Source organism: Phyllobates terribilis, unplaced genomic scaffold (genome assembly GCF_046119375.1).
Source record: "Phyllobates terribilis strain yellow unplaced genomic scaffold, ASM4611937v1 Scaffold_3__8_contigs__length_932513732, whole genome shotgun sequence".
In the NCBI taxonomy this organism is placed as follows: Eukaryota; Metazoa; Chordata; class Amphibia; order Anura; family Dendrobatidae; genus Phyllobates; species Phyllobates terribilis.
The window spans coordinates 697,627,250-697,640,617 of record NW_027362763.1 but is presented as its reverse complement, the minus strand read 5'-3'; the positions used below and the strand labels follow the sequence as shown (position 1 = coordinate 697,640,617).

At 44.1% G+C, this 13,368-nt stretch overlaps 1 protein-coding gene and 1 long non-coding RNA gene across 2 annotated transcripts in view; one reads left to right on the top strand and one right to left on the bottom strand.

Annotated features, from left to right (window-relative positions):
- LOC141257422 (uncharacterized) overlaps positions 1 to 8,392 on the bottom strand; it is a 56,907-nt gene extending 48,515 nt beyond the window's left edge. Inside the window, exon 1 of the long non-coding RNA XR_012318067.1 lies at positions 8,289 to 8,392. This is a non-coding gene — a long non-coding RNA (uncharacterized lncRNA). The remainder of the gene's footprint in view (positions 1 to 8,288) is intronic.
- The window catches only part of SPATA17 (spermatogenesis associated 17), a 330,558-nt gene that overhangs the window by 287,570 nt on the left and 29,620 nt on the right, over positions 1 to 13,368 (top strand). The window contains exon 9 of the mRNA XM_073671928.1: positions 2,550 to 2,676. Coding sequence (XP_073528029.1) covers positions 2,550 to 2,676 — 127 coding nt within the window. The remainder of the gene's footprint in view (positions 1 to 2,549; positions 2,677 to 13,368) is intronic.

The following is a 13,368-nucleotide window of genomic DNA, read 5'->3' as shown; positions in this document are numbered from 1 at the left end:
GTTTTGCCCACTTAATTTTACAAAAATTATGAAAATCCTGTTAAGACCCCCGATGGGACCATTGTATGCAGATTTCAATTAAGTATTAAAACCACATGTTTGGAGGATTGACAGGTCTTATTTATAACCCCATTCAGCTGAGTTGGGGGATAAGAGCTGCAAGAAATGGGGTTCACCAGCTCTTTATATATATGTTGTATGTTTTATTGTTTTTGGGGAGGTTCTTTTTGTTTTATTTTATTTCATTTCCTCCAAAAAGGGCTTGTACAATTGGTGGAGACCAGGTCTTCAGCCATGCTCACATGTGTCATATTGGATCGCATAGCATTAAATACTGCCTCCAGTAAAATGAAGGATTCAGGTCTTTAAAAGATTTTCATTTATATCATATATTATTCATATCAATCATCCTTCATCATCTGCAGTTTTGGGTCGTTGTCTCTTACGTTGGTATCCAGTTTATGTTCCGCTGACCAGGGTTGTGTGGATTCTATACCTTGAAGTCAAATTGACTTTTCTAACATCACTATGTGATTCATCTTACCGCTTCACGTGATTCAACCCACAAAAAAAAAAAATGCTTCATTTTCTACAAGAGTTTACACTCAGAAATGGAGGGGATTGAATCAGTTACATGCAAATTGAATTTTTGGAAATTGGCTGAACTAGGCGAATTCAAACAATGTGCAATTTGCTTAGCGAAAATTGCCAAAAATGACCACCGCTAATTTGCACAATGTAGAAAATTGCATCTGCTAGAGAAGCCCACCTCGGGCGTGAACCAAATGTCTTCCCATAATGCCTTGCAGCTATCACAACACATAATATAGTACAGCATGTCATAGCCTGTATAAAAGCCGAAGCAGGGAGTGCAGAGTATTTTGTGATCAATCTGGATAATGTGAGGACATCACCGCTCACATATAAAAATAGGGAGAAAAAGCCAAATAATTCTGAATAAACTGTACAGATCGTGCGTGACAACACACAAGTGAAGAATTGGTACCATCTGGTAATTCATTGCCCTATATGTGGAGGTCATATTGACAATGCTAAGTCTGTTTGCTCATTTTCAGAGTAGTTGAAGGACCTGTAATTTGTGGTGAATGTATTCAATGCAAAACAAAATTATGGGATAAATCCCCCAACACTGATTAATTTGAATTTCAAAATATTCTGTCATCTCTACTCGGAAGGAATTGTTTGGTTTCAGGCGATTGCCAAACATGAAGTGAAGCACAGACATTGTTCACTAGACTTCAGCTTCTTCCTTTTGGCTGCTTTGTCCAGGTCTCAGCTGGGCATTAAAGCTGTTTTATCCTTTTGTATTAGAACTTTTGGGATGGTTACTATCGGAGAAACCTAGAGGTAGATATAGGAAACATGGACAGTGACCTGTTGTTCAGGTCTACCCTACTTTGATTGGTTATTGAAAGAATAGGATGCACCGGTTATGACTTGACCTGGAAGTAGAGGCTCTTGAATCCCATTATTGTGCCCTAACTCATTGATTGGGAAGGGATATATCATAAAAACCTATGATAATGATGGGATGCAACTTGCCAAGATTGACAGAAGGAGTCAAAAAGAATGGAAATGATCTTTGTTCAACATCATCACACGTCACACACAGTTCTGGGGTGTTGTCCTTGTCTTTGGTGGCATATGCATCTAATGAAGATTTCTTCTCTTAACGTAAGTCATCCATGCACCTGTACTTAGTTTGGGTCAGACATTTCACGCCATGAAGGTTTCTGGCATTGGCTGCCATCATATCAACAGCAGGACAGCTAATCGGTGAGCTCAGCAGCTTCCATCTATGTCAAAACCACTGAACTCACTAATTGGTTGCTGCGATGTTGATGTGACATCAGCCAGACACCAGAATCGGCGGTAGAGACTCACTCATGGACCCAGGGCCAGTGAGTTTAGTTTTTTGTTTTGTTTTTTTTATACTCGGGGATGAAGAGTAATTGAAAGGGACCAACATGCTTAAAGAGTAACTACACTTTTAAAAAACTTTTCAGAAGTTTACATTGCTGGGGGTCTGAATGTTAAGACCTCAACTGATCGCTAAAATGAAGAATCGAATGTGAACAGCTGTGCTGGTGGTCACTGTGTTTTTGCAGCGCTGGGGTCCTGGGTTCAACTCCCACCAAGGACAAGATCTGCAAGGAGTTTGTATGTTCTCCGCGTGTTTGCGTGGGTTTCCTCAGGGTTATCCAGTTTCCTCCCACACTCCAAAGACATTCTGGAGGGGAATGTGGTTTGTGAGCCCCAATGGGGACAGTGCCGATAATGTCGAGAAAATAAGAATAAGCGAGAAAAATAAACAAAATCAATAAATCAACTGAAAATGAGCTCATAGACTTTTGTTTTTTAGTCTTGCAGGAGAGCCATGCTCAGCTGATCCCTCCTGCTCCTTCCTTATAGCAATCCATGGGGGTCTCAGCATCTGGACCCCCACCAGTCAAAACATGCGCTGCACCAATACTTTTAATGGTGGGACAACTCCTTTAATATCACATATAATTTTTTTTCTCTTTCAGATTTGCTCCATTTTCATCCTTCCATAAGAATAAAGCCTACGAACCCCTACTCCATTCTTCTACAGAATACAAGCAGATCCCTGACTTATTTCGAGATGAAGATCAAGTCAAATGGATTTCACACAAGGTAATATATAATCTTACAATGGATGTAGAGCCGGAGTAGGGAATTTTTTTTCTGCCAAAGGCCATTTGGATGTTTATACCATCCTTCGGGGGCCGTACAAATAGCTCCACCCACAAAGACGGTCCTGATGCTGGCACTGGTGTCAGGACGTAATCTCTCATTGCACGCTCCTCGGCGTTCAGTAGTGAACACTGCATGCACATGCTCACAGAGTAAGAAGAAATTAATGGGTCGGCGTCCGACAAAATACAGCTGCCGGCCCAAGCACTTTGGTCCCACGGGCCAGATAAAAAGGTCATCAAGAGCCCTAAGGGCCTGAGGTTCCCCACCCGTGCTCTAGAGAAAGGCGAGAGTAAGAAACAAGAGGAGACAGGGACAATGCAAAGTCCGGGTGACCCTGTGACCAGATTATGTTTTTACCTGCAGTAGCCACTATAACTGGCTGACCAGGAAGTGCACAACAATAGCCAGAATGGGGAACTGCTAAAAGTGGGGTCTATCTATCTATTTATCTATTGTGGTAAAGCGGCTTGCTCAGCTGTACACGGAGGTAGACACGGAACACTGTCTCTTTAAGTTTTTGGGTTGGTTTATTAAAACGTCATAAACCCACCTAGAGTTTATAAAGTAAATACAGCCCATTCGGCATAACGGCAAAAACAAAATACAAATATGCAGCACAGTCCGTATATCGGCCGGGGTCCGGTCACTCAAGGTTAGCCACACATGGTTCAGCACAATACATGCACGCTCCTCTCTGGAGCAAGTCTCTCCAGATACTAACCCACACCTGGGTCACAAGGCTCGTTATTTACAGCCCAGACCACACCCTGAGGTGGAGATATGGGGAACAACCCCCAGTCCGCTCTATGGTTGTTCTCATAAAACACACCCTTTTAAACATGGCTGATTAACCCTCTCTGCACCTACCATGCAGGAGAAAACTTCCATGTTTCACATCACTGAAGCTAATAGCCTCAGTGAAACATATCTCCCCTACAGTATTCTGTCAGTCACTTTGTCACACTATCTATCTATCTATCTATCTATCTATCTATCTATATCTAGTTAGTTCATTTTCTTCACAAGAAGTACTTAAAGTGCTGCCTTCTTTTTGGAATTTATACTCTATTCATTTATTTAACAAATTATCTATCTGTATATAATTTAATTATCTGTCTAGCGATCTCTTTTTTCTTTTAATAATCTATTTATATATCTAATGCCCATCTATTTGTCTTTCATTCTATCTACTCCTTTTTCTTCACAAGAACTACTGGAAGTTCTATCTTGTTTTTGGAATTTATTAATCAGTCAATCTATCTTTCTTTACTAATTAATCTATGAATACCAACCAAAGAAAACTGTGCTCTAAAGTCTCACAAACAAAATATTTTATCAAAGTAAACACAATAATTGCCAACCAAAAAATAACAAGGTAAAGTAACCCAATGGAGGACCACCAAAAGCAATATATACAAAAAAGTAGGAAAAGTTATTAATTATGTAGTATGTATCCCTGTGCCTATAGGGTATATCTCTATGAACATTATAAAACCAGCTTTCTGTTTTATGTTAAAGGCAACACTTGCATCTAGTGATGAGGAAACGGGATAGTTGCTGTGTGGCCTAGGTGCCTAAACTTGTATTTCACCCTAGCTTCGTCAGGGAGCGTGAGCTAGGGTGAAACGCGCGTTGAGGCACCTGGGCCACACAGCAACTATCTTGTTTCTTCATCACTAGACAAAACAACCTGCTTTTAAATTGTTCATAGGTATATACCCTATAGGCACAGAGATACATACTACATAATTAATAACTTTTACTACTTTTTTATGCATATTGCTTTTGGTGGTCCTCCATTGGGTTACTCTTCCTTGTATTGTATTTAATAAAATATTTTGTTTGAGACTTTAGAGCACTGTTTTCTTTGGTTGGTATTCATACTTGTCAGGTGCATGACAGTGACTATTTATTGTATTATGCTCAGCTTTTTGTTGGTATTTATTAATTTATCTAGTTATCTACCCATTTATCTTTTTTTTCTATTTTATCTATCTATTTCATGTGTTTTTAGATTTATCTATTGATCTAATCGATACGTTTGGCGTTAAAGGTGACATAATTGGGTATATATTTCATATACCTCTGTATATTTTATGTATGCTGGTCCACATTGCAGCAGCTCGGCGATTAGCCTCCGTCCCTCTTAGGATGCTTTTGGAGAGGATGCTGCCTCTTAATGAGATGCATGAGTTTTTAGGCTGTACACAAGGCTTTTACGATACACAATGCAGACAAATAACTAGGGCTCCACAGATTTCATTTTGGGAACCTAAGCATATTGCACAGAACATAAAACTGACCTTTACCGTCTGCAGCTCTCGGAATGGAGTGGGATGTGGAACACATCATAGATTTAATGTGGCACAGCGCTGTGTGCGGAACTTGGGTGGGCCTGTGCCTGCTTGCCCATTGCACCCGATGATTGAATCTGCTGTCACCAGCATCCTGATAATAATGAACATTCAGCTTAACGACCGTGATTATGATTATCATAATTGATGTGCAGGTGCTGTGTGTGGGGATCATTACAGCTCAACTGTATAGTGGAGAAACAGGACTTACTTATGGATCATATGGCTTGGAATAAAATGCGCCAGCTCCCCATGTAATTCCTCTGTACCGTATCACTTTACAATGGACTTAAAGTCGTTATTGGGAATTGATCCATATATTTTCCATATAGAAAATATAGAAATATGGAATTTCTTGGATGGTTTCAGACATTTAGTTTTGAGAAATATTCTCTCTCTAATGTGGTTCGTAAGTTGGATTTATACTGATTGATCAAAGTAAAAATAGCTTATTTTTTTCCTCCAAAATCAGCCACAAGCTGTGCGTGATATTGCAGCTCAGCCTCATGCACTTTAATGAAGCTGAAATGCAATACCACACACAACCTAGAGACAGTTGTGGGGCTGTACCTGTGTAGCTAGTACCCAGCACTGTAAATGCTGCCCTGATGGTGTGAGCACAGAGGATGGTGTCAGCTGTATCTGTGTAGTTAGCACCCAGCACTGTAAATGCTGCCCTGATGTTGTGAGCACAGAAGCTGAGGTGTCAGCTGTATCTGTGTAGTTAGCACCCAGCACTGTAAATGCTGCCCTGATGGTGTGAGCACAGAAGATGAGGTGTCAGCTATATCTGTGTAGTTAGCACCCTGCACTGTATATGCTGCCCTGATGGTGTGAGCACAGAAGATGAGGTGTCAGCTGTATCTGTGTAGTTAGCACCCAGTACTGTAAACGTTGCCATGATAGTGTGAGCGCAGAAGCTGAGGTGTCAGCTGTATCTGTGTAGTTAGCACCCTGCACTGTATATGCTGCCCTGATGGTGTGAGCACAGAAGATGAGGTGTCAGCTGTATCTGTGTAGTTAGCACCCAGTACTGTAAACGTTGCCATGATAGTGTGAGCGCAGAAGCTGAGGTGTCAGCTGTATCTGTGTAGTTAGCACCCTGCACTGTATATGCTGCCCTGATGGTGTGAGCACAGAAGATGAGGTGTCAGCTGTATCTGTGTAGTTAGCACCCAGTGCTGTAAACGTTGCCATGATAGTGTGAGCGCAGAAGCTGAGGTGTCAGCTGTATCTGTGTAGTTAGCACCCTGCACTGTATATGCTGCCCTGATGGTGTGAGCACAGAAGATGAGGTGTCAGCTGTATCTGTGTAGTTAGCACCCTGCACTGTATATGCTGCCCTGATGGTGTGAGCACAGAAGCTGAGGTGTCAGCTGTATCTGTGTAGTTAGCACCCTGCACTGTAAATGCTGCCCTGATGTTGTGAGCACAGAAGCTGAGGTGTCAGCTGTATCTGTGTAGTTAGCACCCAGCACTGTAAATGCTGCCCTGATGGTGTGAGCACAGAAGCTGAGGTGTCAGCTGTATCTGTGTAGTTAGCACCCAGCACTGTAAATGCTGCCCTGATGGTGTGAGCACAGAAGCTGAGGTGTCAGCTGTATCTGTGTAGTTAGCACCCTGCACTGTATATGCTGCCCTGATGGTGTGAGCAGAGAAGATGAGGTGTCAGCTGTATCTGTGTAGTTAGCACCCAGTACTGTAAACGTTGCCATGATAGTGTGAGCGCAGAAGCTGAGGTGTCAGCTGTATCTGTGTAGTTAGCACCCTGCACTGTATATGCTGCCCTGATGGTGTGAGCACAGAAGATGAGGTGTCAGCTGTATCTGTGTAGTTAGCACCCAGTGCTGTAAACGTTGCCATGATAGTGTGAGCGCAGAAGCTGAGGTGTCAGCTGTATCTGTGTAGTTAGCACCCTGCACTGTATATGCTGCCCTGATGGTGTGAGCACAGAAGATGAGGTGTCAGCTGTATCTGTGTAGTTAGCACCCTGCACTGTATATGCTGCCCTGATGGTGTGAGCACAGAAGCTGAGGTGTCAGCTGTATCTGTGTAGTTAGCACCCTGCACTGCATATGCTGCCCTGATGGTGTGAGCACAGAAGATGAGGTGTCAGCTGTATCTGTGTAGTTAGCACCCAGTACTGTAAACGTTGCCATGATAGTGTGAGCGCAGAAGCTGAGATGTCAGCTGTATCTGTGTAGTTAGCACCCTGCACTGTATATGCTGCCCTGATGGTGTGAGCACAGAAGCTGAGGTGTCAGCTGTATCTGTGTAGTTAGCACCCAGTACTGTATATGCTGCCCTGATGGTGTGAGCACAGAAGATGAGGTGTCAGCTGTATCTGTGTAGTTAGCACCCTGCACTGTATATGCTGCCCTGATGGTGTGAGCACAGAAGATGAGGTGTCAGCTGTATCTGTGTAGTTAGCACCCTGCACTGTATATGCTGCCCTGATGGTGTGAGCACAGAAGCTGAGGTGTCAGCTGTATCTGTGTAGTTAGCACCCTGCACTGTATATGCTGCCCTGATGGTGTGAGCACAGAAGATGAGGTGTCAGCTGTATATTACAAAGACCAGGAACAGTGATCAATCTGATTTTGCTAAACCCCTCAGGTGGCAAAGTCAAAAGCAACAGCAGCATGTAAGTGCTTATACAGAAATATGGAGGTAAATCTGGTGGCTCATCGTTACTGATGGGATGCCTGGGCATTGACAGGCATATTTCAGAAGAAGTCCCCTAGTAGGACTGTAAAAATGGAACAAAGTCAACTAAATGTAGATAAATAAAAAGAAACTAAATAAAACTGAGATAAAAATACATCTTCTCTTTTCCAAAATGGTTTGATTTAGAAAATAATAAAACTGGCAGAATTGCTGTTTTTTTTTTTATTTAAATTCTCTTCTCCAAGAAACTAATAGAAGTTTTTCAACATCTTAAATGCACTCCAAAAAATTGTCACTAAAAATAGTCCAACTATTCAACGCAAACAAAACTCTTATATGGCTATGCTGATAGACAAATGAAAAAGTGATAGCATTTGGAATAAAGAAAAGTTGTATCTTTTACTTCTGAAATAGCTGTTTACCTGTCCACAAAACCTGAAGAAAAACATGGTTTTCTGCCCTCATACACCACAACAAGATATAAATTCAATTAGGGCATAAACCTGAGTAATATGTCTAGGAACTAACCTGATTCTCATGCTCTGTAACCTGCCATTAATTCTTTTTGAGTGGACAGTTTCTCCTCAACAGCATTCTGCCAGCACTATAGATACTGAAAATTCCTTTCCCTCACTTCCTAGCATACACTGCTCCTGACACCGCCCATTGGCTTGGCTGACTTAAACTGAAGCCGACCTCTGTGCTATGACTGTATGCAGTGTGACAGGTAGGATAGAAGGAGCAGTGACAAAGATCCTTCCTCAACTCCTGTAGGGAGACATAGATCTGCCCCTGCATCCTGTAAAGAGACAAAGATCAGCCCCCACTTCCTGTAGAGAGTCATAGACCTGCTCCCAATGAGTGACAAATATCCACCCTCACCTCTTGTAGATCGACAAATATCTGCCCTCACTTCCTGTAGAACGATAAAAAACTGCCCTCACTTCCTGTAGCACAATAAAGACCGCCCTCACTTCCTGTAGAGAGACAAACACTTAACTGTACTTCTGGTAGAGACATAAAGATCCGCTCTCACTTCCTATAGAGAGGCAAAGAGCTGCCCCCACTTCCTATAGAGTCATAGACCTGCTCCGATTTCTTGCAGAGCGACAAAGATCCGCCCTCACTTCCTGTAGAGCGTCAAAGATCCACTCTCACTTCCTGTAGAGCGACAAAGATCCACTCTCACTTCCTGTAGAGCATCAAAGATACACCTTCACTTCCTGTAGAGCGACAAAGATCCACCCTCAGTTCCTGTAGAGCAACAAAAATCCACCTTCAGTTCCTATAGAGCAACAAAGATCTGCTCCCACTTCCTGTAGAGTGACAATGATCCACTCTCATTTCCTGTAAACCGACAAAGATCTGCCCTCACTTCCTTTAGAGCATCAAAGATCCACCCTCACTTCCTGTAGAGCAACAAAGATCTGCTCCCACTTTCTATAGAGTGACAAAGATCAGCCCTCACTTCCTGTAGAGCAGAGGTCCCCAACCGCCGGTCCGCGGACCAGGACCGGGCCGTTGGGGTTTTTCAGCCGGTCCGCGGGGAGAGGGGGCCCCTCCAGCCTCCAGCAGGGCCGCCATCAGGGCATGACTGCCCTGACTCCAGTATGGGGCCCGGCCGGTAGGAGCCCCCTCGGAGCCCCCCTCTTGTGCGTCTCTCTCCTCATGGGGCCCCCGGCCGCATGCTAAGCGCCTGGTCCGGGACATCTTAGCGCTGCGCTGCTGCGGCAGCACCTTCATGATTCCCCTGACTTCTGGTCATGTGACGGCGCCGTCACATGGCCGGAAGTCAGGAGAACCTGGTGTCAGCGATTTGGACGAGCGCCAGGATTCTGCAGGGATCGCATGGGGGTAAGTATAACAAGTTTTATTTTTTTTTAAATACAATTAACTAGGAGTGGGGGGAATGGGAGATGCACATGGGGGGAGGGGAGAGATGAGAGATGCACATGGGGGAGGGGAGAGATGAGAGATCCACATGGGGGGGAGGGGAGAGATGAGAGATGCACATGGGGGAGGGGAGAGATGAGAGATCCACATGGGGGGAGGGGAGAGATGAGAGATGCACATGGGAGGGAGGGGAGAGATGAGAGATGCACGGGGGGGTGAGAGATGCACGGGGGGGATGAGAGATGCATGGGGGGTGGATGAGAGATGCACGGGGGGTGGATGAGAGATGCACGGGGGGTGAGAGATGCACGGGGGGTGGATGAGAGATGCACGGAGGGGGATGAGAGATGCACGGAGGGGGATGAGAGATGCACGGAGGGGGATGAGAGATGCACGGGGGTGAGCTGCACATGGGGGGGTGAGAGATGCACATGGGGGGGTTATGTTTACATAACTTTGTTGCCTTATGAAGGGCCGGGGGGGCCCCCAAAAATTTCTTGCACAGGGGCCCACTACAGTCTGTGTCTGCCCCTGGGATGAAGTAAATGCAGCTGAACAGCAGCTGTCAGGACAGCTGCCCTGTCCTGCTGCAGGGCGTGATGGGGCCTCAGTGATGCGGCTCCTGGCACAGCACATTATGTGGGGCTCCTGGCATAGCTCCTGGCGGGGACCTGGTCTACACTATATGATAAGTATGCACTAAACTCCAAATCCCTCCATTACCCCGCCCCCATATGACCAAAGCCCACCCCACCCCCTCCTTGCTGGGCCATGGAAAAATGATCTTGCTTCAAGCCGGTCCCTGGTGCAAAAAAGGTTGGGGACCACTGCTGTAGAGCAATAAAGATCTGCCTTCATTTCCTGTAGAGCGACAAAGATCAGCCCTCACTTCCTCTAGAGCACCAAATTTCTGTCCTCCCATTTCCTGTAAAGTGACAAAGATCTGGCGTCACTTCCTGTAGATTAACAAAGACTCACCTGAACTTCCTGTAGGGAGGCAAAGATCCATTCCCACTTCTTGTAGAGCAACAAAGATCCACCCTCACTTCCTGTAAAGTGACAAAGATCTGTCCTCACTTTCTGTAATGGCAAAGCACTGCCTTTACTTCTGTAGCGAGACAAAGACTCATCTGCACTTGTTGTAGCGTGACAAAGATATACAAAGTAGAAAGACATAGCTACGCTCCTATTCCCTGTAGAGCAACAAAGATACACCCTCAGTTCCTGTAGAGAGACAAAGATCTGCCCTCGCTTCCTGTAGAGACCAAGCACCACCTTACTTCCTGCAGAGTGACGTTTGTCCTCACTTCCTGTAGAGCAACAAAGATCCTTCCTCACTTCCTGTAGAGACAAAGCACCACCCTTACTTCCTGTAGAGAGTCAAAGACTCACCTGCACTTTCTGTAAAGTGACAAATATCTGCCCTCACTTCCTGTAGAGCGGCAAAGATCTGCCATCACTTTCTGAAGAGTGATAAAGCATCTCCCCCACATTCTGTAGAGAGACAACACCCAACTCCACTTCCTTTGATCTATCTCTATCTTTACTATTAGGGTATGTGCACACGATGCAGAAATGCTCAGGATTTTTTCCTGAGCGTTTCTGCATCTCTCTGGCAGGAAAAAACGCATGCGGATTGTACATGCGGTTTCCTGCCAGGGACATGCGGAAATGAAGCGGTCTTCACTTTCATTTCCGCATGCGGGTTGACAAGCGCTTCCCAAGCGATTTTAGCATCACTTGGAAAGTGCTTGTCAACTTCACACTATATAAATCCATGCAACCGGCATGGATTTATATAGTGTGTGATGTCAAAAAATAAAAAATAAATCTATACGTTACCATATGATGGCCCCCGGTGTCCTGCTTCATCGGTCCCGGCTGCCGGCAGTGAAGACTGAAGGACCTTCCGACGTCAGCGTCACGTGACCCGTCACATGACTCTGACGTCAGCGAAGGTCCTTCATTCAACCGCGAAGTGCGCGGGAAGCCGGCAGGACGCAGCGCGGGCCGTCAGAATGTGAGTATATATATATTTTTTATTTTATTCTTTTTTTTTTAATGGTACCTGGGTCTGGATGAGAGTCCTCTCATCCACACCCGGGTACCATCCGCACATTAGACCGCATGAAAAGCGCATCAACATATACAGTGATGCGGATTCCATGCGGTCTAATGCAAGTCAATGGCGGCAAAAGAGCAGCGTTTCCGCAAAATTAATTGACATGCTGCGGATTTTTGACTGCAGCGTTTACGCTGCGGAAAAATCCGCATCATGGGCACAGCACATGCGGATTTCCATTGGGGAACATTGCTGCCCTTCTACCATGCGTTTTTCATGCGTTTCCGCGGCGTTTACGCAACTGCAAAAACGCCGCGGAAACGCATGAAAAACGCATCGTGTGAACTCAGCCTTAGAGACGGATTACACTTGACAATGGACAGTGAACGGTAAGTCACAGAAAATGAGGAAATCTAGTGACCAGCTTTTTGAAGGTATTTCTCGGTAAGAAAACATAATTTATAAATAAAGTTATTTGTTTAATTATCACATTTACTTATCAAATGAGATCAAGTTGTATGAAAGTACAGGGACCATTTAAGGGGCTAAAAGTTGTGTTGAGTAAAAAGTTAAGGGGTTAAAGTTGAGTAAATTTGAAAATTAGTAGCTTTACTTATTTGGCACTGATATGAATAACAAGATCCTGATAAATAGGATTTATCTGCTTAACGTGTGTCCTCAGGAGATTCCAGGACACAGCTAGCAGTGTGGTGCAGAGGGAAGTCAGGTTGGTTGCAATGTTGCCATGTGTGGCAGCTTTCATTTGTTCTCTCCAGAAATCACCGATTCTGGATGAAATACAAACTCTAAAGCTTCATTGAGCCCAACATTACCTTCATATGATTATTGTAAACTGGACAGAGATCCTGAGGTCACAAGTCCAGGCATCCCCTCTGCTGTGCAGATGGCGGAGGTACCGTGCCGTGCCAACACAATTCACAAACATTCATGAGAGTCTTTAATTTTTTCCAAACAAGCAGTAACATTCAATCAGCAAAGGCCCGGAATATGTTCATCTTTCACTCCAATGTTTAAATATATTGTTATATGGCCGTTTGTATGTTCCAATCAGATGGAGGTATATAGTAGGTGTCTTTGGCTTGTGTATTTCCTGGTCTTTTACCAAGAAGATATCTAGTTACTTTGAGGAAACAAACAACCAATGACCACCTAATTCTCACCTCAATATTTTTCCTATATTTTTATCTTTACAGGTAACCTGACAATCGCTTTATGGTCAGTAAACTAAGCACATTGCTGTGTAGAGCATTAAAAGACAAGTAGCAGCTAAACTACCAGGGCCCCAAACTAATATTCGATTGAGGAGAAAATCCAACTATATATGTAATTTAGGCTACACATGTACACAGTTTGCAGAATTATTAGGCAGTGAGTATTTTGACCATTTCATCATTTTTATGCAGATTTTCCATCTCCGCACTGTATAAACCTGAATGCTTATTGGATGAAGCAGATCAGGTGACGTGTATTTGTATAAGGAGGGGGGTGAGTCCTAAGAATACAATGCCCTTTATCAGGATGTTCCGAATTATTAGGCAGCTTGTTTTCCTTAGGCAAAATGGATTAAAAATGGATTTAACTGACTCAGAAAAGTCAAAAGTTATTACAAGTCTTACAAAGGGATCAGCTTCT